Source organism: Suillus subaureus (genome assembly GCF_016647635.1).
Source record: "Suillus subaureus strain MN1 chromosome Unknown BJ212scaffold_52, whole genome shotgun sequence".
Taxonomy (NCBI): domain Eukaryota; kingdom Fungi; phylum Basidiomycota; class Agaricomycetes; order Boletales; family Suillaceae; genus Suillus; species Suillus subaureus.
Window position 1 is genome coordinate 1 of NW_024538608.1, and position 25146 is coordinate 25146.

At 46.1% G+C, this 25146-nt stretch overlaps 10 protein-coding genes across 10 annotated transcripts; 5 read left to right on the forward strand and 5 right to left on the reverse strand.

Moving 5' to 3' along the window:
• Window positions 1-146: 146 nt before the first annotated feature.
• BJ212DRAFT_1303983 (uncharacterized protein) lies at window positions 147-1122 on the forward strand (the record flags this gene model as incomplete). The annotated part of the gene is made up of 3 exons (XM_041333528.1): window positions 147-352; window positions 407-538; window positions 589-1122. Coding segments are annotated over 3 exons (872 nt in total), but the record flags the coding sequence as incomplete, so codon positions are not given.
• A 318-nt stretch (window positions 1123-1440) lies between these two features.
• Window positions 1441-3281, forward strand: BJ212DRAFT_1391287 (uncharacterized protein). Its single transcript, XM_041337024.1, has 8 exons — window positions 1441-1678; window positions 1734-1852; window positions 1903-2064; window positions 2134-2209; window positions 2258-2398; window positions 2459-2643; window positions 2702-2903; window positions 2958-3281. Exons 1-8 carry the CDS (start codon window positions 1615-1617, stop codon window positions 2972-2974), a joined length of 966 nt encoding a protein of 321 aa, XP_041187273.1. The 5' UTR covers window positions 1441-1614; the 3' UTR covers window positions 2975-3281.
• A 1017-nt stretch (window positions 3282-4298) lies between these two features.
• BJ212DRAFT_1283461 (uncharacterized protein) lies at window positions 4299-5603 on the reverse strand (the record flags this gene model as incomplete). The annotated part of the gene is made up of 7 exons (XM_041331760.1): window positions 4299-4511; window positions 4566-4747; window positions 4807-4941; window positions 4994-5069; window positions 5139-5300; window positions 5349-5467; window positions 5531-5603. The coding sequence occupies 7 exons, from the start codon at window positions 5601-5603 to the stop codon at window positions 4299-4301; spliced, it is 960 nt and encodes a 319-aa protein (XP_041187274.1).
• Window positions 5604-7015: 1412 nt separating this feature from the next.
• On the forward strand, window positions 7016-8363 carry BJ212DRAFT_1580734 (uncharacterized protein; the record flags this gene model as incomplete). Its single annotated transcript, XM_041342286.1, has 7 exons — window positions 7016-7088; window positions 7144-7262; window positions 7314-7475; window positions 7517-7610; window positions 7663-7794; window positions 7855-8039; window positions 8094-8363. 7 exons carry the CDS (start codon window positions 7016-7018, stop codon window positions 8361-8363), a joined length of 1035 nt encoding a protein of 344 aa, XP_041187275.1.
• Window positions 8364-9639: 1276 nt separating this feature from the next.
• On the forward strand, window positions 9640-10008 carry BJ212DRAFT_1303987 (uncharacterized protein; the record flags this gene model as incomplete). The annotated part of the gene is made up of 2 exons (XM_041333529.1): window positions 9640-9774; window positions 9841-10008. The coding sequence occupies 2 exons, from the start codon at window positions 9640-9642 to the stop codon at window positions 10006-10008; spliced, it is 303 nt and encodes a 100-aa protein (XP_041187276.1).
• Window positions 10009-10239: 231 nt separating this feature from the next.
• Window positions 10240-12093, forward strand: BJ212DRAFT_1391296 (uncharacterized protein). The gene is made up of 8 exons (XM_041337025.1): window positions 10240-10351; window positions 10410-10723; window positions 10779-10897; window positions 10948-11109; window positions 11169-11244; window positions 11297-11428; window positions 11489-11673; window positions 11728-12093. Exons 2-8 carry the CDS (start codon window positions 10651-10653, stop codon window positions 11995-11997), a joined length of 1017 nt encoding a protein of 338 aa, XP_041187277.1. The 5' UTR covers window positions 10240-10351; window positions 10410-10650; the 3' UTR covers window positions 11998-12093.
• A 1652-nt stretch (window positions 12094-13745) lies between these two features.
• Window positions 13746-15999, reverse strand: BJ212DRAFT_857035 (uncharacterized protein). Its single transcript, XM_041344212.1, has 8 exons — window positions 15509-15999; window positions 14816-15452; window positions 14722-14763; window positions 14478-14669; window positions 14375-14425; window positions 14185-14328; window positions 13946-14132; window positions 13746-13900 (listed from the first exon to the last, which is right to left on the reverse strand). The coding sequence occupies exons 1-7, from the start codon at window positions 15571-15573 to the stop codon at window positions 13962-13964; spliced, it is 1302 nt and encodes a 433-aa protein (XP_041187278.1). The 5' UTR covers window positions 15574-15999; the 3' UTR covers window positions 13746-13900; window positions 13946-13961.
• Window positions 16000-17319: 1320 nt separating this feature from the next.
• BJ212DRAFT_857021 (uncharacterized protein) lies at window positions 17320-19288 on the reverse strand. Its single transcript, XM_041344211.1, has 8 exons — window positions 19111-19288; window positions 18415-19054; window positions 18321-18362; window positions 18077-18268; window positions 17973-18023; window positions 17835-17925; window positions 17543-17716; window positions 17320-17484 (listed from the first exon to the last, which is right to left on the reverse strand). Exons 1-7 carry the CDS (start codon window positions 19194-19196, stop codon window positions 17559-17561), a joined length of 1260 nt encoding a protein of 419 aa, XP_041187279.1. The 5' UTR covers window positions 19197-19288; the 3' UTR covers window positions 17320-17484; window positions 17543-17558.
• A 3008-nt stretch (window positions 19289-22296) lies between these two features.
• BJ212DRAFT_1486289 (uncharacterized protein) lies at window positions 22297-22821 on the reverse strand (the record flags this gene model as incomplete). The annotated part of the gene is made up of 3 exons (XM_041341106.1): window positions 22297-22370; window positions 22430-22477; window positions 22536-22821. The coding sequence occupies 3 exons, from the start codon at window positions 22819-22821 to the stop codon at window positions 22297-22299; spliced, it is 408 nt and encodes a 135-aa protein (XP_041187280.1).
• Window positions 22822-23147: 326 nt separating this feature from the next.
• Window positions 23148-23692, reverse strand: BJ212DRAFT_857470 (uncharacterized protein). The gene is made up of 2 exons (XM_041344213.1): window positions 23350-23692; window positions 23148-23302 (listed from the first exon to the last, which is right to left on the reverse strand). The coding sequence occupies exons 1-2, from the start codon at window positions 23636-23638 to the stop codon at window positions 23223-23225; spliced, it is 369 nt and encodes a 122-aa protein (XP_041187281.1). The 5' UTR covers window positions 23639-23692; the 3' UTR covers window positions 23148-23222.
• Between the last annotated feature and the right edge of the window lie 1454 nt (window positions 23693-25146).

Sequence of the window (25146 nt, forward strand, 5' to 3'; positions counted from 1 at the left end):
CCACTGTGATGGAAACGGAACTCTCACAAATGCCGCTTTCCTTGTGCAAGTCCAGATGAATTTTCTTCTCACAAATAAGGAAACTAGTGGGCACACATTACATCTACTTTGATCAGTTCATGAAACTTATTTGCGGCGCGTTTTAGCGTTGTTAAATATCCATCGACGATACTTTACGCAAGCTTTAGAGGACCAGCCCAATGACCTCCTGAAGCATAAGTACGGCCCCTCGGTCATGGCGATGTATCGCTCTGCGTGGCGAGTGATAGAAAGTCACTCGCATGCAGTTAGGAAGATTCCGCAAGTGATTGAGCGGTTGGGTCTTTTCTGGTCACATGCTTTATCCGCCGCTGTGAGTAGCCCTATTCGACTCGATACTTGAAGTGCGTGACGATGTATATCATAGATCGTCATGTGCATGATCGTCAACCGTGCTCCTCAATCAAACATAGCGTCTTCTTCATTGCGCGAGCTGGATGTAGTCTACGATGTGTTCCAGAAGTCAGCGCCAACCTCAAAGCCTGCCGCTGTGCTCCTCGTAAGCATCCTCTCTATATATTCCATGCAGACCCCTCATCCTGTGTCCAGGACTCAATAACAAAAGTATGGAAAAAGGGCCACGATGCTGTTGATCGCCCTCTATATGATGATCAGTCCAGCTTATCCCGTGCTGAGCTCGATCGCCTTGGCGGGGGCAAAACTCATCTAATATCCAAGACGACTCCTCGATCCAGCGCCTCGCCACCGTCTGTGCATTCCTCACCATCAGAAGCTGGATCAAGCGGCTCGTCCCAGCCGAGCAGACAATTCACATGGGACGGGCAGGGCGTCGGGTTCGATATACACCCACGCATCATGCAGGACATGCGCGTCTTTGACAAGTTTGAGCAATCGCCGTTCACTGCGGGCGGATCTTTTGACTCGTCTGAGTCTTTCTTCCAGGCGATGAGCGACGTGCAGTTTAGCGGGTCGAGTGTGTATGGGGCGGAGATTTATAGTGGACAGCCGCAGGTGTTGAATACGTTTCATCCGGCACACCCGTATGGCGCGCCGAGTGGGATGCATGAGGCGCCAGTGCTGGATGCAGCGTGGCAGAACTTTGTGGAGCAGCTGGGGTTTTGATGGCTTTCCGACTTGGTAACTTATTACGACTGATTTCTATCCGTTTGCTGACTCCAATCATCTCCCCGGTATATGTCGATATTTATGTAGTGTTTTAATGTTCTACTATTTTTAGGTATTACTTTGTGGGGTTATGTATATCATCTTTCAGATTTACCAACAAATCCGCGATTCTGCAAGTTGGCTGAGGCTAGCGAGGCGTCAGGGATTTGGGGCCATTCTACGTAGTGTTAGCTTGTCCTGTACGAAATAAGACTTCTATTAATTTTTGTTAGCGCCATGTAATGACTGTGAGAGCCGTTTTTTTCGGAAATGTCTGTCAAACATTTGGGGACGTCCCAAGTTGCATGGCAGGCTGTGTGAGGCTGTACAGCTCTGTACGCATGAGCTTCAAGCTGATGATGCGTCTTATGATGTATTAGTAGTAGTATATATGACTAGCAATGCTACTCACTCCGTCGTAGTACAACCCCCATCATTTTCAAGTTCGCCATGGCTTTCATCCAGCTGGATACTGCTTTCCTCGTATCATCAGCGCTGGTAGGCATTTTATATGGTGAGTATCGCAATGAGTTTTCCCGTCCTATACCCACTAAACAAGCATTCTTCAGGCTTTTCAGTCCTTATGTTCATAGGTACCATATGGACATTCACCTACAAACGTCGCACGCGGAGCGTCAATCACCCAATGGCTGCGGTTGCCACCCTGTTATTCTTACTGAGTACCGCGGTTATTTGCTTGCTGCCTTCATCCGATTCCATCTACTGAAGTCTCACAAGGACATGGTCCTAGTTATCACTGAAGTAGAAGATGGACTAGTGAAATATCGTGATACGTTCCCAGGCGGGCCAGAAGCATTCTTCGAAGACTTTCTACAAGGAACGTTCATAGCCAAGAATGTGATATACACTTTGCAAACTCTTCTTGGCGATGGGGTAGTGGTGGGTTTATTTTTTATCTGTCAATGTGAGACCCCTCGTGGCTTATAGGACCTGCCTTTCTGGCAAAAGATTTATCGATGTTACGTCCTTTGGCAATCTGTCTGGGTTATCATCCTACCCTGCATGCTGTGGTGCGGTATTGCAGGTTAGTTTGCAATATCGGGAAGTTGTGCGCTTTGACATTGTCTCGAAGCCTTTGGTATTTGTTGGGTCTACGTACCGAGGAGTGGCTCCCTACCAGGCCTATTCAATGAGACTATCTTTGCTAGCGAGCTTGGGATTTGGATCACGGCATTCTTTGCCTTCACCCTCACAAGTTATTTGTTCAGTTCAGGTAAGCAAACCCCTGCGTGTGGACGATGTTAAGGCCCCATACCAATCTAAATGTTTCCAGGACTAGTGGTATATCACATTTGGGCGATCGAACGCAAGGTTTCTGCAGTTCGTGTTACGAAGCGCAAAATGCCTATATTGCGGGTGCTTGTGGATGCCACTATCTTGTACTCCGCGGCGCTCTGCCCTTTTATCATAATATTCTACGCCCACTCGTATGCTGTGTTTTTTGTTATGGGAGACATGGTAATTATGCTGTTCATGACTTGTCTATTATCGAACATACTGAGCCTTTATCAACTAGCTCGTTCAGATCATCTCGATTGTCTTCTACATGGTGTTTATTCGCATCGCAATCAGTAAACACGCCCAGGATGGAGAGATCAGCGCAGAACAAAGAACCACGTTGCAATTTCGTATACAATCTTCGCAGAATGATATGCCCTCCTGGCCAACAGCCCAAAATAGCGATATATACACCGCTAGCGCTATTGTCATCAAACCTGGTATAAATCCTGTTCGTGCTGCCATCCTCCCGTTTATTTACAGCTTTCAAACAGTGGTCACCTCACTCTGAGTTCAGGAAGCACGAACACGCTGATTTACTTTACCCTGCAGTGCGGTTATGAAGGTCTGATGGTTGTGCAGAAAATTTGCGATTACTAGCTATGACCACCATGAATTTTTTTTTGTGTAAGCCCACTGACTGTGACTGCCAGACATATATTGCCCGTACAAAACATTTTAAATCAATGTATTGGAAGCTTGGCCCTCGCATCTGCAGCACACTAGCACATGACGAATAGAAACCACACTATCATAATTCTAAACAATACAGCGCGATATATACAACGCATAATGTCTACCCAAAGTCAATAACCAAGTCTCTAAAAAGAAATGATCGTGCAAATTGTATGCTATGAGAGTAATTCACATGTTCATTAAATCCTCAATGCGTAATTGTCTACGCGTTGCTGATGGACTCGTGGAGCAAGAGTCCAGGACGAACTGTGAAGGTGGGTGTGCCACAACAGCTTCACGGCACAGAATTAGGGGAGCATTCTGTTGCGAAAGTAATAAAAGAGGTCCCATAAAGGGGTTGTCGATCATGCTGTGAAAAGGGAGTGTTAAAGGGTGAGAGCTAAGATAGCGCGAGCCTCAGTCTATGGTAAAGAGACTGAGGTGCAACGAGGGCTTCTGGCTGCCTTAAGTAAAGAGAGAGAAAACAAACGTAACTAGGTAAGTGACGTGCAATAACAGGGGGGATATATACATTGACAGACGTGATATTGGAATGACACCGGGTCGGGTGCTCTGACGGATCACCTCTCAACAGGGAGCAGTAAGTGGGTGCAACAGAATGAGACTGGATTGGAGCTCAAGCCGAGCATAGAACATGCAACTCGGAGTAGTGATGAAAGGACGAAAGTGGCTCTTTTCGTGCCGTTGTGTAGATCTCTTTCTTATGCTTTAAACTTGCGCAGAATATCAAAGAATCATACCAATCACATTATAAGTACCCTCGAGCTCTGCGACTTCTGATCGCCGATCATTGCAATGACTGATCGGACAATATTCCATTCTCCAATATCTTCAGCATGCATCAGGCCTTCAGGGTCGATATCATGTTGCAAGGCTGATGCATTCAAGACCATGGAGTTGATGGAGCAGAGAGAGAAGAGGGGGGAAGAGAGTTCCCATGAACATAGATGCGCACGCCACAAGATGATATATGTGTCTAGATGACTGGATCCAAGGGACTGAAAGAAAGACGGAACTCACCCAAATCCACGCACCAAGGCAAAAGCAGAATTGCGAAGGATGACATGCACGGAGGATTGCGAAGCCGGGCAAAAGGGCTCAGACAACTACCATCTTTTTATTTGGTGACCTAGTGGAAACTAGCGACCGGGAAACGGATATAATATATCACCTAAGGAGGATTTGGAATTATCCAGCCTGTGTACCAACGGCTGCATAGGATGTCGCTGCAAATTTCTCCGTTCTGTCTCAGTGACACTTCTACAGACAGTCGAGAGGTAATGTTGACTGTTTCGACTGGTCGCGATGCGAATAAATACCATGTAGAAGGTAATCGAGACAATCGGGACGGTCTAGTTGATCGTCAATCAGTGATTTGAGATGACAAGTTTCAACAGCGGAATTACCAGGTCTCCCATCACATATATTCCATGGCTCCAGAGGGAAAAACAAATTATTGAGGAGCCAAGCACCGCAGAGTACAAAACAGCAGCATCTATAAGTATGCGCAATATAGGTACCCTGCGCTTTGCAGTGCGGATTGCAGAGACCTTGCGTTCGTTCATCCAGATGCGATACGCCAGTAATCCTGGAAGAAATCAGGTTGGTATGGGTTTCAACATCACGTTTACGCAGAAATATGCCCACCAGTACTCAACGCATTAGTTGCAAGCGTGGGGGCAAGGAAAGTAGCGACCCAATGACCAATCCTGCTAGCGAAGAAATTTTCGATTTCGGCAACTGACGCTTGAGAAAAGTAGTAGACCGAACAAACACCAGACGCTTTGAGACAATATCAGAGCGCACGATTTCCTAGATATGAGTGCAACCTAACCTGCGACACCACACCACGTCATGCATGGCAGGATGATAACCCAGGCGGATTGCCAGACGACGTAACATCGATAAATCTTTTGCCCAAAAGGGAGGTTCTATAAGACAAAGAGGGTCTGAAGCTAGTACATGAAAATTTAGCGCACCACCACCCCGTCGCCAAGCAGAGTTTGCACGTTATATATCGCATTCTTGATTACAAATGTATCTTGGGTGACGTCTGTGAAGAACGCCACTGGCCCGCCAGGGAACGTATCACGATACTTCACCAGTCCATGTTCGACATGAATAATGACTACGATCATATGCTTTTGAGGCTTCAGTAGATGTCATTGGATACAGGAGGAGAAGCTAACCGCAGTGCTCAGCACGAACAGTAGGGTGGCAACCACAGCGATTGGCCGATTGATGTCCTGCATGTGTCGTTTATAGCTGAATGTCCAGATGGTGCCTAGACACATGAGGACAGAAAATCCTGAAGAACACTAGCGAGTCGGCCACCTGGCTATGGGGCAGGCAAACTCATTGTGATACATACCGTATAAAATACCTTCCAGAGCTAATGACACGACGGCAGCAATATCCATCGGGATGTCTGCTAATGAAACCATGGCGAAACCGATGCCTGGGGGATGTATGACGGTGTTGGTAGCTTTGCTGGTTCCACCTATACTGTTATATAGTAGAAACGGCCGCTCAAATCAGAGAGCGGCTGGTTGTGCCGGTGCATATGTGCTGTGGCAATTTGGCAAGTTTTAGTTTTAGTTTTAAAAATACTTGAACCAAGACATTGCATCAGGCAGATGGCACCCTGTGACTTGCTCCTTGTGAACCTATTTCCTGCACAAGGCATTAGATGTAGTCTTGAAACATGATGTGTGTTGCTAATCTAGAAGAATGACAATATTGTGTTTTCTGTTTCATCATGGCAGTCAGAACAAGTTGAAGTGGCGGAGGATAATGTCACATCTTTGTTCTGCTACTTCCCATACAATTAATAGTACATCGATCATAATATTCGCGCCAAGTGACGAGTCTCGACCATCTTCATTCGCATACATTGATGGTCTGCCTAGCCTAAGGTCCTAGGGAAGACTAGTCAGCTCGCCTTGTCGCTACATAGTATTATACCGCATTATACAGTACCACACAACGACCAGGTGAGCTGTGAAAACCCCTTTGCAGCGCCTTGTTTGTCCACATGGACACTGTTGTGACGAATGTACTATTAATATTGAGATGCCGGGTGACCACGCGAGCCGCACTATAGAGCCAGGCAGACTCACGGGGGACCAGGCTAGCGCTGAGAGAGTCAGAGAGACCCAGGGAGTATGACAGCCATCTCGTCAAATTGCAATTGTGTATCTTTGAACTTCGGGCCAGTCTACACTAAGGGAGACCTCATTGACGTATATGATGAAGTTGAAAGCGCGACTGGAAGTTAACTGTCACCTAATTATCTAGGTAGGTAATTATGTAATAATTTCAAGCTTCTCGGCCGCAATGAACTTGACAAAGTTCAAATCTTTACCTTCCAAATCTCTGAATGATGTTTCGAGCTGTTTCGACAGTACATAGATCCGATGGTGACGGCGAGATGTCTGCCGGCTATTAATATCAAACGCTATCCTCAGGGCGCATTTCTTTCATACTTTCTCCAAGTTGAGTCCAGTGGTCACTTCGATGACTCAGAAGAGTCGCTACCCTCTACTGAAGTATCAAGCATGAAGCTCTTGCCCTGTAACCAATTGTTTCGTTGGATCTGAGCATGTATAGGTGGTAAAATGTCAAGTCAAAGCTGTGCATTAAGCATGTTCAGATAACAGCTTCACTGATTTCACGAGAGGACCAGAAGCGCTGATATAAATAGTACCCGTCTCCACCTGATGAATGCTGATTTAGGATCTTCCAGATGATCATCATGACAGTTTAAGTTCTGCTAGAATTATGATATACACGGGGCTGGACATGGGACCGGCAAATTTGCTAGCCCCTCGTACATCGCCAGGGTATCATCTTTGCCATGACTTTTGCAAAAGGCATCCCGCTGGATAGCGCTGCGATAATGTCAATAGTGCTGGAAAGCATATTATACGGTGAGTATCTCAATGAATTTGTCTATCCCATACCCATGAAGACAACGCCCTTTAGGCTTTTCTGTCCTAATGTTTATTGGCACCATCTGGGCGCTGACCTACAAACGTCACATGCGGGATGTCAATCGCCCAATCACTGCTGTTGCCATCCTGCTGTTCGCACTGAGCACTGCGGTTAGCTTCTTGCCTTTTTACATCTCATGTCATATGCTGAAGTCCTCCAAGCACATGGTCATAGGTATTATTCGGACTGAAGAAGGACTGGAACAATACCGTGACAACTTTCCAAGCGGGACAGAGGCATTCTCCGCAGAAATCTCCCGAGAAACTTTTGTGATCAACAATACAATAGTCGTTTTGCAGGCTCTACTTGGCGATGGAGTGGTGGTGAGTTCAATTATATATCTACCATTTTGAAATTGATATAGAAGAGATTTTGGATAAAGATTTATCGTTGTTATGTCGTTTGGCAAACCGTTTGGGTTATCATCCTATCCAGCATACTGTGGTGCAGTGCCGCAGGTTAGGTTTCAAATACACACAGCAAGTCGCATGCTCTGATGTTGTCTCGAAGTGACCGGTGGATACTCGATCTACAGCGTCTCGCACACAACTAGCATCTCCGGACACGTCTTCAGTAAAGCGACTCGCCTATGGATCGCAGCGTTTTCTGTCTTGACAATCGTGACTAATTTGTTGAGTTCAGGTAAGCGCACTTCAACTTGTACCTGGTGTTATATCATCATACCAACCTAAATTTGTTCAGGATTACTGGCGTACCGCATCTGGAAAATCGAACGCAGTGTCACTAACAGCCGCACTACGAAGATCACCACGACGAGTATACTACGTGTGCTTATGGATGCTGCTATTTTATACTCCATGGCGCTCCTCTGCACATTAGTCGCCATGGTCTGCTCAAACGATGGCTCGCTTGTTATGATAGACGTGGTGATTCCACCGATAGCATATATCATTGAAAAGTACTGACCTTCGATCAACCAGCTCACACCGATCATATCCATTACTTTCTACATGGTGATTATTCGAATCGCAATGGGTAGAAAAAATCACGGTCATATTTTGACTGTCCGTGGAGGGTCGACCAGTGAGACGGATCGGGGAAACTTGCAGCACTATACTCTGCAGCCTTTGCAGGTACATATATCTCGATTTACGCACACTGACGGTGCCTCAGTGTACAGAAATGGGAGGCAGGACCGACCATCGACAGGCAAGGAGGTGTTTGTAGAGGGGGCATCTTGCACCGTGTAATCGGATGAACATAATAATTCCGTATAAAAATTAATTGTATTTTTGAGAGTACCAGGCAATAATTCATAGCGCGATATCTTGAACAACTCACAATTTGTATGTATACCGCGTCAGTAATCAATCATTTGCTTCGTTTGATGTGGAGAACAGAACTAGAGTCTCTACAAACTCAACTTACTGTAGGAAATAAAGTAATTGAAATGAGATTAGATGCGATAGGAATGCATTGGTAGCTGGTATAGCAAGAGTTACTCTGTACCCACTGCCGGTCAAAATCGGTCTATAAGCAGAAACACAGCTGACTACTTCCTTGCTCTCCAGTATTGGTCCTGATCTACCCTGTGGATGGTTGTCGTGATTCGGCATTCGATGAGGGGGTAGAAGGAATATCGTCTCTATAACGTGTCTAGTCGTGTATGCCATTATGGTGATAGTTCAAATGAGCATGTGGGACAAGACATGCAAATCAACTATGCGTTTTCGTGTATCAATGGGGCTGGTTGACCAGCGGTACCTGATTTGTACGCATAGTAAGAAGAGGGAATGCACGAAACTATTTGGCTAAAACCTGTAGCCTTTTGACCCGAAACTCTAGCATGGTTTCAAATCCATGCAGAAAAGTCCAGGAAGAAACATGAAGCTTTGAAGGCGGACGGGCCACGGCAGCTTCGCAGTGCAGAATTTGCGAGACATTCTGCTGCCGAAAGTGATACTACCAGATCAAAGAGGTTACCGAGTAAAGGGAGGGAAGGGATTGAAATGAGATGCATGCTGTGAAAAGGGAGCAGTAAGGACTTGGAGGCAAAACAAAAATGGGAGCTCGAGTCGATCAGTAAAGATTGCAAATCAGGAGTGATGGCAGTACAAACGAGACACGAAAAGCTGTGTCGGTGTATTCTACATTTGTTCTTGTGCCGTGAACTTACATAGAATATGATACAAGCATCATACTGAGGTTATAAATTTCCTCGAGCTTTGTGACTTCTGATTGCTGCAATGACTCGCCAGACAACATTTCATGGGTCATTTTCCTGCCATTAGGAAAATAGGTAGGGAAAAGGATGAACTCGCGAGAACTAAGCAATGATAGAATGATGACTGAAGTACTGACCCTCCAAGGTCATAATCATGTCCGGTGTCAGAAATTCTCGGAATCGATGTGTTTGAATTTTACCGATGCGCCGGGCTGAGTCGAACTGGAAGCCATGTCGGTTGTATTTGCCAGACACTGGCAGTTTCAAGTCGGTAAGTATGTTAGTTGTTTATGTAGATGTGGATGTGGATGTGGATGTGGATATGGATATGGATATGGATATGTTCAAGTGACCAGACGTCGAGCGAAATTCGAGTTGAACTCGTTCGACAAGAGACGATATGTTCTGCCTGCAGGATAAGCTACTGGTATCAGTTTGTTAGTGCAGAATACTCAGATGTGATGTTCATGTGATGTTGGCGATCTCCACTCACATTCTCGTAGGGATTTACAAGTGGACGGAACAAGGGCGCTGTAGCAGGGAACTGCAATGGGACCATCGAGTCAGCTGTGAAGAAACAGATGAAAGAAACATACGTCCATGTGATTACGAGCCTTGGTGCAAATGGGACGAACTGTGTCTGTAAGAGAAGAAGGGAAGAGTTTACATAGAAAGCCAAGGAAAACGGGTGAATTGTTAGCAAACGTTGCTCGGCATGACGTGTTGCGTCAGATCAGAATGCCATTCCGAAGTAGATCGGCAAGGGTGGGAAACACAAGTCCATCAATTAAGCTTTACCAGTTTACCTTTGAAGTTCTAAATCTTCCAATCAGCAAGTACATAGATCCGATAGCGACGGCGAGATGAGTCTACTAGCTATTACATAATACCAAACACTGTCCTCGGTGCGCATTTCTTTCATACCCTCTCCAAATCCAGTCTGGTGGTCACTTCCGACTCACTTGATGAAGAGTCGCTACCCGACTCGAATATCAAGCACGTAGCCCTCGTCCTGTAAGCAACCGTTTCATTGGGTCTGAGCACATGTGAGTGGTAACACTTCAGGTCAAAGCTGTACAGCAAGCACGTTCAGATAACAGCTTCACTGATTCCGCAGTCAATAACAACAGAAGCGCTGAATATAATATCCGCCTGGACCTCATGGATGCTGATTTAGGACTTTCGAAATGATTATCATAATAGTCTAAGTCCTGCTAGCATTATGATATCCACGGGACTGGACACGTTACTGGAAAATTTGCCATGCCTCATAATCGCCAAGTCTCGTACATCGCCAGGGTATCATTTTTGTCATGACTTTTGCAAAGGGCATCCCACTGGATAGCGCCGCGATAATGTCAATAGTGCTGGAAAGTATATTATACGGTGAGTATCTCAATAACTTCGATCGTCCTATACCCATCAAGATAGCGCTCTTTAGGCTTTTCTGTCCTGATGTTTATCGGCACCATCTGGGCGCTGACCTACAAACGTCACATGCGGGACGTCAATCGCCCAATCACTGCTGTTGCCGTCCTGCTGTTCGCGCTAAGCACTGCGGTTGGTTTCTTGCCTTTTACATCTCATGTTCCATGCTGAGGTCCTCCAAGCACATGGTCATAGATATTATTCGGACTGAAGAAGGACTGATACAATTCCGCGACGAGTTTCCTGGCAGGCCGGATGCATTTTTCGCAGACATCTCCCAAGAAACCTTTGTAATCAACAACACAATAGTTGTTTTGCAAACTTTACTTGGCGATGGGGTGGTGGTGAGTTCAATCGTATATTTACCACTTTGAAATTGATATAGAAGGGACTTTGGATGAAGATTTATCGTTGTTACGTCGTTTGGCAAACCGTCTGGGTTATCATCGTACCCAGCATACTGTGGTGCAGTGTCGCAGGTTAGGTTTCAAATACATATAGCAAGTCGCATGCCCTGATGTCATCTCGAAGTGACCGGTGGATACTCGATCTACAGCTTTTCCCATACAACCAGTATCTCCAGAAGAGTCTTCAGCCATGCGACTCGCCAATGGATCTCTGCATTTGCTGGCTTGACAATTGCCAATAATTTGTTGAGTTCAGGTAAGCGCACCTCTCCCTGTTCCTGGTGTTATATCCTCATACCAACCTAATTTTGTTCAGGGTTACTGGCCTACCGCATCTGGGAAATCGAATGCAATGTCGCTAAAAGTCGCACCACGAAGATCACCACGACGAGTATACTACGCGTGCTTATGGATGCTGCTGTTTTATACTCCATAGCACTCCTCTGCACATTAATCACTCTGGTCTGCTCGAACGCTGGACCGCTCGTCATGATAGAACTGGTGATTCCACCAATAGCATATATCATTGAAAAGTACTGACCTTTGATCAACCAGCTCACACCGATCATCTCCATTGTTTTCTACATGATAATCATTCGAATCGCAATGGGCAGAAACCATCACAGTCATATCTCGACTGTCCGTGGAGGGTCGACCAGTGAGACGAATCAAGGAAACTTGCAGCACTATCCTCTGCAACCTTTGCAGATACATATATCTCGATTTACGCACACTGATGGTGCCTCAGTGTACAGAAATGGAAGGCAGGACCGACCATCGACAGGCAAGGAGGTGTTTGTGGAGGGGGCATCTCACAACGTGTAATTAGATGATTCATGAATAATGACTGCACGTGATAGTATCAGTAGTACGATGTCTTTTTAAATAACTTATTATATATATACTGGGTTGACGATCGTTTTATTTGCTCCGTCGGATGTGGAGAACAGACTACAAACTCAACTTGATGTAAGCAATTACGGTGATTGAATCAGATTAACGCAGTCGGAGGTTGGGAATGCAACGTGATGCATCTGTAATCGGTATAGTGGGGGTTGGCGTAGAAAGCTGGGGAAAACATGTTGCGGGTGATCAATTGTAACTCTTAGTGGGCGGGGGACGAGAGACATGACCGATATTGCTGGTTTACGGCGCACGGAATGACGTGCTGCGTCCGACTCTAATAGCATGTAGTGGTGTAGATGAGTAAAAGAGCGGGATCACATACTTTAAGTAGCTTAACGAGGAGTCCGCTTGTCTGCAAGATATTTCAGCACCGGGCAAATGGTGAATGGGTGAAAACATACCTCTTGCAAAACCGATGCTAACGAGGATGCTGGCTGGAATGTTGCATACGTAGATAGATATTGGTCTCATCCCGGGTCATGTAAGCCAGTTGGTATTGAGACTCAGAGAGGCTCGGACTAGGAACGACGAACGAGAACGAAGGCTTTAGATTCAGTGAAACGACTAGAGAACTATATTCGACGAGGAGAGGTCTTTAATACCATGATTGAGACGGAGAATCAAAGGGGAACGTGTATCAGGCGTGTAGTGAAGAGTGATTGCATATGTAAAAGGAAAGGAAGAGTACGTACGAGAGTGACGTCGATAGTTGTATCTTGACAGTTGGCATGAGTCGGATGAGTATGAGGGAATGTGGAGCTCGAACGTCGAACGAAGTGGGACTCGAAGGACCAAAGCTTGATGGTCTCGTCGTCGGAAGCACTGGCGAGAAAAACACAATCAGATGAGAGTGCTAGATCGGTGACAACGTCGGTGTACCCTTTGAAGGAATCTCGGACAGTCTTGAGTGTCTCCCTAGATTCGATATAGCCATCATATACCCTGCACACATGAAAAAAATCGGATGGTCTCTCGCTCTCGCTTTAGTGGTAGGGATCTCATGACAAGTATTAATTCCTAGAGGTGAGTCGCTACTCTTCAATCCTCCTCGCTCAGTCATCAATGCGTCATGGTTCCATGGTTGCGCAGCACACACCATCACTTCAAATTAGCTTTCAAGTCTGCCAAGTTGTCAGCATACTCAGTCTCGACGCGTCTTGGCCCACCCCATTCCATCGGGCGCATGGTGGTAGATAACAGAATCGATGCGTTTTGCTGCTGCACCGTGCTGGGTTGAGCTGGAAGCCGTGTCGGTTGTATTGGCCAGATACTGCACTGGTAGTTTAACAAGTATGTCAGTTGGTTATTTGGATGTGGATATGGACTCGGGCGTGTTCGAGTGAATGGACGTTGAGTGAGATTTAAGTCGGACTCGTTCAAGAGACAATGTACTCTGCTTGCAAGGTGAAGCTAATTGCAATGACGTTAGTGTAGAATGCTTGAATGGGGTGTTTGAGTTACCTCGAGTGTTAGTGAAGACGTCGTAAGGGCGGTCATGATTTACCTGAGCATGGGCGCGTCCTACCACCTTGGCTTTTGATGCCCTTCCTCAAGACTGCATTGCACAGCATGTTCACGTCCCTTTCCAGCTCGTCGGAGAAGTTCCTGTATCAATGAAGCACCAGTCAGCCTTTGTACCTGTAGTAAGTTACCGACCAAAAAGTACTGGTGCGGATATATTAGCGTTGAGCACTTCGAAATTCAACAGGGAGTGTCCGAGTCGTTCGCACTCCAAGGAGTGATCAGCATTTGCAAACTAAGCCACAAACAGAAATGCACTGTGATATGCCTTGCGTTCCGTAAAATACACTATACATACAAGCTGTTTTTAATGAGCAAGGTGTCTACAATGGACTCGTCACAGTACCGTTCGAAAAGTCAATTTAAAAGCAGAAACACAACCGGCTGCTTCCGTGCTCTCCGGTATTGGTCTTGACCTGCCTTGGTGTGGTCAGCTGTCGCGAATCTGGGTTGGGCGAAGGAGGAGGAGAAACATGATCTTCATCAGGTATCCATTGATCGTCTTTCTGTGGAGCATCTGCTGCAGCGTTCCGCTGTAAATTAATGTGTGAGTACTGGAAAGTGGGGAAAATGGGCTGCATGTACCTCTTTACCCTGCGCAAGTGGAACGTCGACCATAGCTGGCGATGCATGATCTGTCTGAAGGGGCCACCAGGTTGACAGACGGTGTAGGCGGGATTTGAAGGGTGTGGAAGCAAGGGCAGAGGACTGGGTAGTCGGTGGCTGAAACTAAAAAAGGTCAGCCGAATGTGTGATAATGGCAGTCCCAACTCACATTCTCGTGGGGATTTACAAGTGGACGAGGTAAGGGCGCTGTAGCAGAGAACTACAAGGGGACTGCAAGTCAACTGTGAAGAAAACAGGTAGGACAAACATACGTCCAGGAGATTACAAGGTTCATTGGTGCGAATGGGACGAACTGTGTCCATACGAGAAGAAGGGAGGAGTTTGTGTAGAAAGCCGAGGAAAACGGATCGCGGGGGGTCAATTGTATCTGTCAGCGGGCCGGGGGCGGAAGATATGACCGATATTGGTGGTTTACGACGCACAGTATGGCGTGTTGCGTCAGACTGTGATAGAGAATGGAGTGGTGTGGATGAATAAAAGAGCGGGATCACGTACGTTGAGTAGCTTAGCGAGGTGTGAGGATTCAGGACCGCTTGTCTGCAAGAGATTCTAGCGCCTGAATGATGTCGATGAATGGGTGAATACATACCTTTTTTGCAAGTCCGATGCTAGCGAGGATGTTGACTGGAATGTCGCATACGTAGATCTTTGGCTCGTTAAATGTCGTGTAAGCCAGTTGGCATGAGTCGGGTGAGAGTGTAAGGAAATAAGGATCTTGGACGTCGAATGAGGCGAGGAGCTGACGGGACTCGAAGGACCAGAGCTTGATGGTATTGTCGTAGGAAGCACTGGCGAGAAGAACACAATCGGAGGAGAGTGTTAGACCACAGATGCTGCCGGTGTGCCCTTCGAAGGGATCTCTGACAGTCTCGAGCGTGGACGCGTCGAACTCATAGATTGTCTTGGGTCCCTCGATGGTGGAGTCATCCGTGAAGCAGGGTGCGGCTATGATGGATTTGTCTTTCGTTGTCCAAAATAATGGCAGAATTGACCAATGATATACAGGAGCTCCAGATTTTTCTCTAGTGACATCCAATTTCTGTGCTTGGACATCCCACACCTGAAGGCACTCGCCCCAATTTGACATCACTGCCAGTTTCCTCGAGTCTTCCGAGAATCGAAGTACGTTCACAAAATCAAATTTGAATGGACCAGCCACGAGTTTGCCTGTGTCCAAGCACCATATCCACGCTGTCCCATCGGATGACCCACCCGCTAGCAGCGTGCTGTCCGCGGAGATATCAATGCGCCTGATCCAAAGGTCATCCTGAAATATTCTCACGATCCCCGTCTCAACCTCACAGACTTTGAGCACCTCACCAACTGCAGTGACAACCCATCGACCATCCCTTGATACCCCCACTGCAGATATGTATTCCTCGCAAACCTCCCGAGTCTCCTTGATCTCCTCACCCTCCCGCAGGTCCCATCGCCAAATGGTCTTATCGTATGATCCGCTGATCATTTGCTTGCCGTCGGGAAAATAGGCAATGCATGAAACACTTCTGAACTCGTGACGATCACCATTCGGCAAGGTGTAAATGTATGGTTCATGTCCCTCCAGAGTCATCACCGGCGTCAGAACCGATTTGTTTGCTGCCACACCGGGCCGTTTAGAGCTAGAAGCCATGGTAGTTGTATCTGCCAGACACGTTGGCAAGTATGTCGATTATATGGATATGTTCGGTGAGTCCGCCGTCCTTGTATGCTCTAGGACTGTCGTTACCAAGTCTCGAGAGCCGCTGCACTTTCCCTGCTTAGGCCAATCGTCAGTTCATCAGCGCAGGATCCTCAGGTAGGGTATTCACGTCACCAGAATGCTAGCAAGGAGAGGAATGATATCCTGATTGATGGCCACACCTACTACCGTAGCCTCTTTTATGTCGCCCATTCTTCATGGCTGTGTTATACAGCATGTTCTTTTTTTTATCCATCCTTACCTGTCCCTCCACAGCAACATGCTTACTAGATCATGTCATTAATATTCATAGTGCGGTAGAAATCTGATCATTCTATCTTGTTGCCATCTTCAGACACTTGATTCGAATCGCCTCAATTCGCGCATTCCTGGTTAATTGCAGGTTGAGCACCTCGAGGGTAGATCATGGCTTCATCAAATCCATCACAGATGATATCATTCACTAAATTATATGTACTACCTTACATCCTGTGAAAACACATTGATAGATAAGTTCAAATATGTATGTAATGCATCGTACTCGAGTTAATAGGAAGGAACCAATCATTCACGATAACCTGCATAATACCTGCATCAAAAGAACAAAATATCACATCGCATCGAAAAGCGCTTATCATCACCACCGAACTGAAAATCGTCATCCCCCTCATCCTCTACGTCCTCCATCTCAGAATCATCTACATCTTCGTCCACTACGAGATTCCCTCCGTCAATCTCGTCCCCCTCATCCTTATCCTCGTCCTCGTCCCCCTCTTCGTGCGCTTCGACCAATGGGGGCGGACCAGCTTCCTTAGTATTAATAGGAGAAGGCGGATCAGGAGCCGCGTCTTCCCCCATCTCATCGATAAGTTTAAGCCTAGGAAGATAATCACTTTGCCCCTCCTAGCTAAAAGTCGGCACAACTTGATTAGGTGGCTGATCTTTATTCACATGCCGAGGGTGAGATTGAGACGACGGCATAATCAGAATAGGCACCTGAAGATGCTCGTGCTGAGGCGAAGGCGGAATCACTATCATGCACCGGGCAGGGTGAGTGGCCCTGCTTTGCTTTGACGACAGGTACCAGTTGAAAAGATCCCGGTGTCAAATAGTTATGCGGATGTGGACATGGACTCGGATGTGTTCGAGTGAGTGAACGTTGAGTGTAATTCAAGTCAAACTCATTCGAGAGACGATGTGATTTGCTTGCAAGGTAAGCCAATTGCAATAACATCAGTCCGTCAGTGTAGAATGCTCAAATGGTGTGTGCTCGAGTTACCCTGAGAATACCAGCAAAGCGCGATCACAATTCACCTGAGCATGGGCGCGGCCTACTGCCCTGTCTCAAGCTGCATGTCCGCGTTCCTTTCCAGGTCGTCGGAAAAATATCTGCATTGAAGCGCCAGCCAGCCTTTTGTACCTGTAGTAAGTTACCAACCAAAAGGTACTAACACGGATATGTTAGCGCTGAGTACAGAGGAAGTGTCTGAGTCGTTTGCATTCTAAGGAGTGATCAGCATTTGCAAACTAAGCCACAAACAGAAATGCACTGTGATATGTCTTGCGTTCCGTAAAATACACTATACACACAAGTAAATTCCAATTAGCAAGGTGTTCACAATGGACTCGTCATAGTACCGTTCAAAAAGTCAATTTAAAAGCAGAAACACAAATGGTTGTTTCCATGCTTTCCGGTATTGGTTTTGACCTGCCTTGTTGTGGTTGGTTGTCGAGAATCTGGATTAGGCGAAGGAGGAGGAGAAACAAGATCTTCATCAGGTATGCACTGATCGTCTTTGCGTGGAGCATCTGCTGCAGCGTTCCGCTGTAGATGAACGTGTGAGTACTGGAAAGTGGGAAAAATAGGCTGCACGTACCTCTTTACCCTGCGCAAGTGGAACGTCGCTGATAGCTCGCGATGCATGATCTGTCTGAAGGGGCCACCAGGTTGACAGACTGTGTAGGCGGGATTTGAAAGATGTAGAAGCAGGGGCAGAGGATTGGGTGGTCGGTGGTCGAAACTAACAAAATGTCAGCCGAATGTGTGATGATGGCAGTCTCCACTCACGTTCTCGTGGGGATTTATGAGTGGACGAGGCAAAGGCGCAGTAGCAGGAAACTGCAAGGGGATCATTGAGCTGACTGTGAAGACAACAGACGGAAGAGACATACGTCCAAGGGATTACGAGACTCGTTGGTGCAGGTGGGACGAACTGGATCCGTACGAGAAGAAGAGAGAAGTTTGCGTAGAAAGCCGAGAAAAACGGGTTGTGGGTGGTCAATTGTATCTGTTAGCAGGCGGGGAGCAGGAGGTATGACCGATATTGGTGGTTTACGACGCACAGTATGGCGTGTTGCGTCAGACTGTGATAGAGAATGGAGTGGTGTGGATGAGTAAAAGAGCGGGATCACATACGTTGAGCAGTTTAGCGAGGTGTGAGGATTCAGGACCGCCTGTCTGCAAGAGATTCTAGCGCCTGAATGATGTCGATGAACGGGTGAATACATACCTTTTTTGCAAGTCCGATGCTAGCGAGGATGTTGACTGGAATCTCGCATATGTAGATATTAGGCTCATCACGTGTCGTGTAAGCCAGTTGGCATGAGTCGGGTGAGAGTGCAAGGGAATAAGGAGCTTGGACGTCGAATGAGGCGAGGAGCTGACGGGACTCGAAGGACCAGAGCTTGATGGTATTGTCGTAGGAAGCACTGGTAAGAAGGACACAATCGGATGAAAGTGCTAGATCACTGACAACGTCGATGTGCTCTTTGAAGGGATCTCCGATAGTCTCGAGCGTCGACGCGTCAAACTCATAGATTGTGTTGGGCCCCTCGATGGTGGAGTCATCCATGAAGTTGGGTGCAGCTATGATGGATTTGTTTTTGGTTGTCCAAAATACCGGCGGAGTTAGCCAATAAGCATCATAAGCTCCAGATTTTTCTCTAGTGACATCCAATTTCTGTGCTTGGACATCCCACACCTGAAGACGGTTCCCCCAATATGACATCACCGCCAGTTTCCTTGAGTCTTGCGAGATTCGAAGTGCGCCCACATCATCACCACATTTGAATGGACCGGCCACGAGTTTGCCTGTGTCCAAGCTCCATATCCGCGCTGTCCTATCGGATGACCCACCCGCTAGCAGCGTACTGTCCGCGGAGATATCAATGCACCTGATCCAAGGGGTATCCTGAAATATTCTCACGATCCCCGTCTCAACCTCACAGACTTTGGGCACTCGACCTTGTGCCGTGACAACCCATCGACCATCCCTTGATATCCCCACAACATCTACACGTTTCTTGCAAACCTCCCGAACATCCTTGATCTCCTTACCCTCCCGCAGGTCCCATCGCCGAATGGTCTTATCGCGCGATCCGCTGATCATTTGCTTTCCATCGGGAAAATAGGAAATGCATGAAATGTCTTTGAACTCGTAACGATCACCATCGGGCGAGGTTATAATGTATGGTTTATGTCCCTCCAAGGTCATCACCGGTGTCAGAACCGATTTGTTTGCTGCCACACTGGGCCGTTTCGAGCTAGAAGCCATGACGGTTGTATCCGCAGACACGTTGGCAAGTATGTCGATTATTCGGTGAGTCCGACGTCCTTGTATGCTCTAGGACTGACGTTGCCAAGTCTCGAGAGCCGCTGCACCTTCCCTGGTTAGACCAATCGTCAGTTCATCAGCGCAGGATAGGGTATTCACGTCACCAGAATACTAGCAAGGGAGAGGAACGATATCCTGATTGATGGGCCCGCCTACCCGTAACTCTTGTATATCTCCCATTCTTCGTGGCTGTGTGTTGTACAGCATGTTCTTTTTTTATCCTTCCAATCAAACCTAAGTACCTGTCCCACCACCAGCACAGGTTAGTTAGAAATATGATCATTCTCTTTTGCTACCCTCAGATGAAAAACTACGACAATACTTGGTTCAAATGTTCGGTTCATACCCTTTATCCTCAATTGCATTGGCTAGATCAGTTGCAGCAAGGTAAAATTATGGCTCATCATACCATGACAGATGATGTCGTTCACGAAATCAAATGTACTGTGATATATCTTACATTCTGTTACAGCAGTTCGCGAAACTAATGGCACTGGCGTGTTGTGGGAAAATCACGATTGAGATTTGGGACTTGGTTTTTTTTTACCATTCTGTGTTACATAATGCTGCGTCATGTCCCAATAATTGATTTTATATCTGTACTGTGCTATACCATGTTCCTCATAAATCATACAATGGCCAAGGCATTCAAGAGCACTGAATTTGTAGACAACACTGATACAGATGTCATGGAACTGTCCTCAAGCCTCGCCGCACTGAGGAAACTAGATTGAGACAATGAGTATAACCACCTTAGCATGAATGTTGGAGCTCACAACTGAATGTTCTAGAAAGTGTAAGTAACCCTTCCAATGTAATGAACCTTCTATGACGTGGCCAGCAATGACTTCATCAACAGACATAGCTGCAACAGCTGTCAGCCGCCTTCCTTGCACAAAAACGCCTCTCATGCTGGCATGTTTGCACTTCTTTGTCCGGCCATATCTCCAGAATGAGGTACGTTCATCTACTGAAGTCTTGTCAATGAAGCAAAGTTCATTGGGCATGTATCAGGCCATCTGTCACATGTAGTCAGCACGGAGATCTTCATTTTGTTCTTTGGCGATTTTATGGAGCTTTTTGAGGGAAACACCCACACAATGGAGCTCACGGTGGATGGTGGTGTAGTGGAGTGCAATGAAGCGGTTGCATAACATGAGTCGAGTGATCTCGTCAAGAAACCAATCTGGCCAGTGGTGGACCAGTTCCATGAGGTACTGAACATCCTCAAGATTCAGCTTCCTCGGACGACCTGTGAATTCACTCCATGGTTTGACTACATCACTGGTGTGCTGATAGAGCTTTTGGATGCAGAAGAATGTGCGTCTCGAGAAGCCAACGCAATCAAGGATTTCATGAAGACTAAGGATATCTTGCTCATACAGGTGAATGGCAGTGAGTTTGATGTTGGATGAGATCTTTTGGTTGACCATACTAGGTGTACTATTGGTTACTATCATTCTGTTACAGTCCACCATTCCATGAATTTTGTCTACAGCACTCAATGTTAAAGCAATTGCTTAGCTACTTCACTAAGTATATTCTACATACTATCATAGTATGTTCCAAGTGAAAAAAATCAAATCTGTTAAGAAATGATGGAGATTGTGTTTTCAGTGTGACAGCAGCAAAAATCACAGATTGGTGTCACCTGCCGAAGCTGCCGACATTGGACATTGAAATTAACAGTGTGTTTCAATGCAGCTGCAATCCATCACCCATGAGCACTGCACTGAGCTGGGCTCAATCACTATGCCATAAGTTGCCACTGAGGCAAGCTGGCAGCATCTACTGTCCCTGAGTATGAGTTCAGGATCCAGGCTGCACTCGAGGGTGTTACAAATGGCACCTACAAGAATTAAACAGTAGCTGCAAGGGTAAACAAAGTATGATTATTTATCTTTCGAGTTCCTGTGGTGCTAATTTCATTGTACAGGTCATGCAGCAGACTCTTAAAGACTGGAGCAAGGGTCATATGTCTTGCAAGGATTTTTCCCAGTCATGGCAGCTCCTCCAGCAGTCTGAAGAGGAAGCTGTCAAGGACTGGCTGGCTCATGAATCTGGTGCTGCGTGTCCTGTGCACCCTCATGATTTACATGCTCGGGTCAACGAGATTAGTGGAAGGATCCCTGGCAAGCATTGGTGTCAGCAGCTTCAACTTTGAGCCAACCACCAGAACTTCCTGCAACCTCCAGTTCCTCCTAGCCTGGACACTTGCCACCACATTTCATACATCTGCCTTCTCATACTGGTTTCATCATTCCCACACCACATCCACCATATTTTTTTGCTCAACCCCCACATCTGAGTCATGAATTTCACAACACACCTATGTATCACTACCTACATTCACACACATTCCCTCAGCAATATTTTACACAGCATTAATTATTTGCATTTACTAGTTCTATATAATTCTCCGTACATACTATAGCTCACAGACTTGCTAGTAGTATCCTAATTAACTGCTGTTAAAGTTCACAAATCATGAATAACATCTGTCGAGTGGACTGTAAATTTGGCCAGTGTGACTGTCTGTTACTATTCGTGACTTAAGTGTGACTCATGGAATAGTGGACTGTAATGGAATGATAGTAACTGATAGTATTGTTGTCTAATGTGGTGCAATTGTTTGAATTTTGCTCTAAGTCTCAAAACATGTGAAAATTTTCAAAGTCCCAAACCCTTAATTATGATTTTCCCATAACATGCCAGTGCCATTATATATGCACACAGCTGTAAAACACATTCACAAGCAAATTTCAACAAAGCAACACATCAGAGATATATGTAATGCACTGTACTTGAGTTAATAGGAAGGAACCAATCATTCACAATAACCTGCATAATACCTGCATCAAAAGAGCAAAGTGTCAGACCAAGAACTTGCATTGACACAACAAGCACTTACCATCACCACCAAACTGAAAATCATCATCCATCTCATCCTCCATGTCCTCTATCTCAGAATTATCTCTATCTTCCTCTACCACAATATTCCCTCTGTCGATCTTCACCCTCCTCGTCCTCTTCATGCATTTCAGCCAGTGGAGGAGGACCAACTTCCTTGACGTTAATAGGGGAAGGAGGATCAGGAACTGCATCTTCCCCAACCTCATCATCACTAGATTCAATAGGTTCAAGCCCAGGAAGATAACCACCCTGCCCCTCCTCGCCAAAAGTCAGCACAGCCTGAACAGGTGCCTCATCTTGATTCACATGCTGAGGTTGAGGTTGAGGCAACGGCACAAGCTGAATAGGCACCTGAATATCCCTGTGCTGAGGCAGAGGTGGGATCACCATCATGTGCCAGTGCACACTGAGAGGGCCTTGTTTTGCTCTGAAGATGGGTACCAGTTGAAAAATATCCTAGTGTCTGTCATCTGCAGACATGAGATGAATGATAGGTATTGGCTGTGATTGTATTTCGCTACTTGACACACTGGATAGGCCAGGGTAAGGAGGCACCTCCACAGCTGACTTGCTGATTTCAGGGTAGGATACAATAAACAGACCCTTGCGCTGTCATAGCTTTAGTGCTGAGAAACCCATGTGTGGAAGGGGAGACTCACGGTTGTGATCACAGCTTTTTCATTTGATTCTCTGAGGGCTAGATGAATGGGATGTCTTTGGACATTGTCTCAAGAGGTGTTGAAATTGAGCAGGGTTGCTATGTCGTCCAGCATGACCTCACGATGGGAGAGTCACTCAAAGCCCAGGATCCAAATGAAGATCCCTGATGCGGTGAGGACTGCAAGGTCCTTGCCAGAGGAAGATACATGGGCTGCTCACATAGTGAGTAGATGATGTAGATTAATGGGTAGAACTGGCCCGCAACAAAGTTGCTCCAAGATGTGGAAGAGATGTGATATGCTTCATGAAGTTGTTGGGGCTGGAAGAATGATGAAGGGCATGGGTCAACGCTGTGATCTGGAAGCACATCCCAGCTGATGCGCTGCAAATCTTTCATGCACAAGTGATAGACCAAGGCACCACTGCATCTTGCAAAAATGCATAGTTGATTGGACCCACAGAAGAAAGTGTATTGGTCATTGACTTCAACGTAGGTGATAGACCCTAGTATCCCATCTGAATTGGGCGCCTGAATATTGGTGATCATTTCAACAAGACAAGAAGTCGGCACATCCCACAAATAAGTGTTATTCACACCAGCTGAGAGTAACATCAGGTACAAGAAGCAGAATGCACATGTGGGAAATGGCCACAATTTGTTGGGGAGGCATGACACTTAGCAGCTTTGCACAATGCTTTGACCGTGGAACTGTGGGGCTTGAATCTTACAGTATAGGACTGGTCCTTTGCCCACCACATTTTGAAATGCATCCCACTTCATAATAACTCATTTTTTCGAAAATTGTAGTACTGTATCATTTCAACCTTAGGTTCATCACACCATTGCAAGCTTGATGAACCAAACCTATTTTTTGTGACAGTCACAGGGAAATTCAGCCGATGAACATAAAAGTGTGACACTTTGTATTGAGCAATTTTCAAGAAAAATATGATATTAAGCTATGCTACATGTTAGTGCTCCTCAAATGCATCATATTGCTTGTTTGCAACATGTCTATGCTTTCCCCTCCCAAATGTAGTATCAGGGTCAGTAGAAATGGCAACCTCCCCTGTTTGAATGCATCCAGAAGTTGAGATGATAGATGGAGAGGTGGGATGGAGTGTTGGAAGAAGCTGCTAGTGAAATTGGAGGTGTTGCATTCAACAGAGGAGAAAAACTTGCAGATATCAAGTTCACCAAGCACAGGATCAAAATCAGGAAGAGTTGTAGAGTCAACAAGAGCTTGGACAGGCAGGCTTGGGAGTGGAATGAAACAGGCAAAGCAAGGGGGTGGTTTGAGGAGCTGATCTTTCTGTTCCTCTGAAATGATGCTTGTAGAAATATCAATGACCTGTAGACTTGTGGGCAGATCTGAAGCAGGGTTGCTGTGAGGAAACATGATGGGTGACATCTAAGACACAAACTGTGGGACACTTACCTAGAAACAAACTGGAATGTGGCTAACTATTGGCTGTCAAAAGAGCAGTCTTCAAGCCAACACAGAAGTAGTGTGAATCCAAGATTATCCATGTCACAGAGGCATTGCCACCAGAGCAGACATTTGACACAATTGACAAACCTAAATTAGGTTTGTCACATGTCACAATGGTCAATGAACATGCTACAAATGATTACATAAGGTTGTGGAGATTTTCCCACAAACATAAGGTCAAAATGATACAGTAGACAGTAATATTCCAATGCACATGTAAATACTACAATAAATTTTTGAGAGCTATCAATGACAATGTTAGTGTGTTGTAGCAAGATCATTGAAAACAACATTATTTTTGACTTTACTAGTCCTTTGCCCACCTTGATTTAGATGTCACATCATGCAATGCCATAAATTGATAATCCAAAAGGCAATGATTAGATTAAACACACTGTAACAATCATGTTCAGGCTGGGCTGCTAGGACCCCATTCTGCAATCCCCACTCAGTCTGCACATCTCCTACCCATCTCCAATGCTTTCCCACCATCTCCACATCTCCAATGCATTGGACCCACTTGGAGATCCTGCACACTTGCCCTATCATGTCCAGTCCAGTC

Bases quoted from the DNA above. Each gene is read 5' to 3' on its own strand.
- BJ212DRAFT_1391287 (XM_041337024.1), top strand. From the start codon at position 1,615: ATGGCTTTCATCCAGCTGGATACTGCTTTCCTCGTATCATCAGCGCTG. The intron at 1,679-1,733 runs GTGAGTATCGCA...AGCATTCTTCAG, and splicing joins GCTGGTAGGCATTTTATATG to GCTTTTCAGTCCTTATGTTC. The intron at 1,853-1,902 runs GTTATTTGCTTG...AAGTCTCACAAG, and splicing joins TATTCTTACTGAGTACCGCG to GACATGGTCCTAGTTATCAC.
- BJ212DRAFT_1391296 (XM_041337025.1), top strand. From the start codon at position 10,651: ATGACTTTTGCAAAGGGCATCCCACTGGATAGCGCCGCGATAATGTCA. The intron at 10,724-10,778 runs GTGAGTATCTCA...AGCGCTCTTTAG, and splicing joins GCTGGAAAGTATATTATACG to GCTTTTCTGTCCTGATGTTT. The intron at 11,245-11,296 runs GTTAGGTTTCAA...GTCATCTCGAAG, and splicing joins ACTGTGGTGCAGTGTCGCAG to TGACCGGTGGATACTCGATC.
- BJ212DRAFT_857035 (XM_041344212.1), bottom strand. From the start codon at position 15,573: ATGGTCGATGGGTTGTCACTGCAGTTGGTGAGGTGCTCAAAGTCTGTG. The intron at 14,426-14,477 runs GTATGTTTGTCC...GTCCCCTTGTAG, and splicing joins AACCTTGTAATCTCCTGGAC to TTCTCTGCTACAGCGCCCTT. The intron at 14,133-14,184 runs GTACATGCAGCC...ATTAATTTACAG, and splicing joins CACTTGCGCAGGGTAAAGAG to CGGAACGCTGCAGCAGATGC.
- BJ212DRAFT_857021 (XM_041344211.1), bottom strand. From the start codon at position 19,196: ATGTTGTGGGGATATCAAGGGATGGTCGATGGGTTGTCACGGCACAAG. The intron at 19,055-19,110 runs GTGAGAATATTT...CTCCGCGGACAG, and splicing joins GTGAGGTTGAGACGGGGATC to TACGCTGCTAGCGGGTGGGT. The intron at 18,269-18,320 runs GTATGTGATCCC...TCTCTATCACAG, and splicing joins ACCTCGCTAAACTGCTCAAC to TCTGACGCAACACGCCATAC.
- BJ212DRAFT_857470 (XM_041344213.1), bottom strand. From the start codon at position 23,638: ATGATCACCAATATTCAGGCGCCCAATTCAGATGGGATACTAGGGTCT. The intron at 23,303-23,349 runs GCCAGTTCTACC...CTATGTGAGCAG, and splicing joins TTGGAGCAACTTTGTTGCGG to CCCATGTATCTTCCTCTGGC.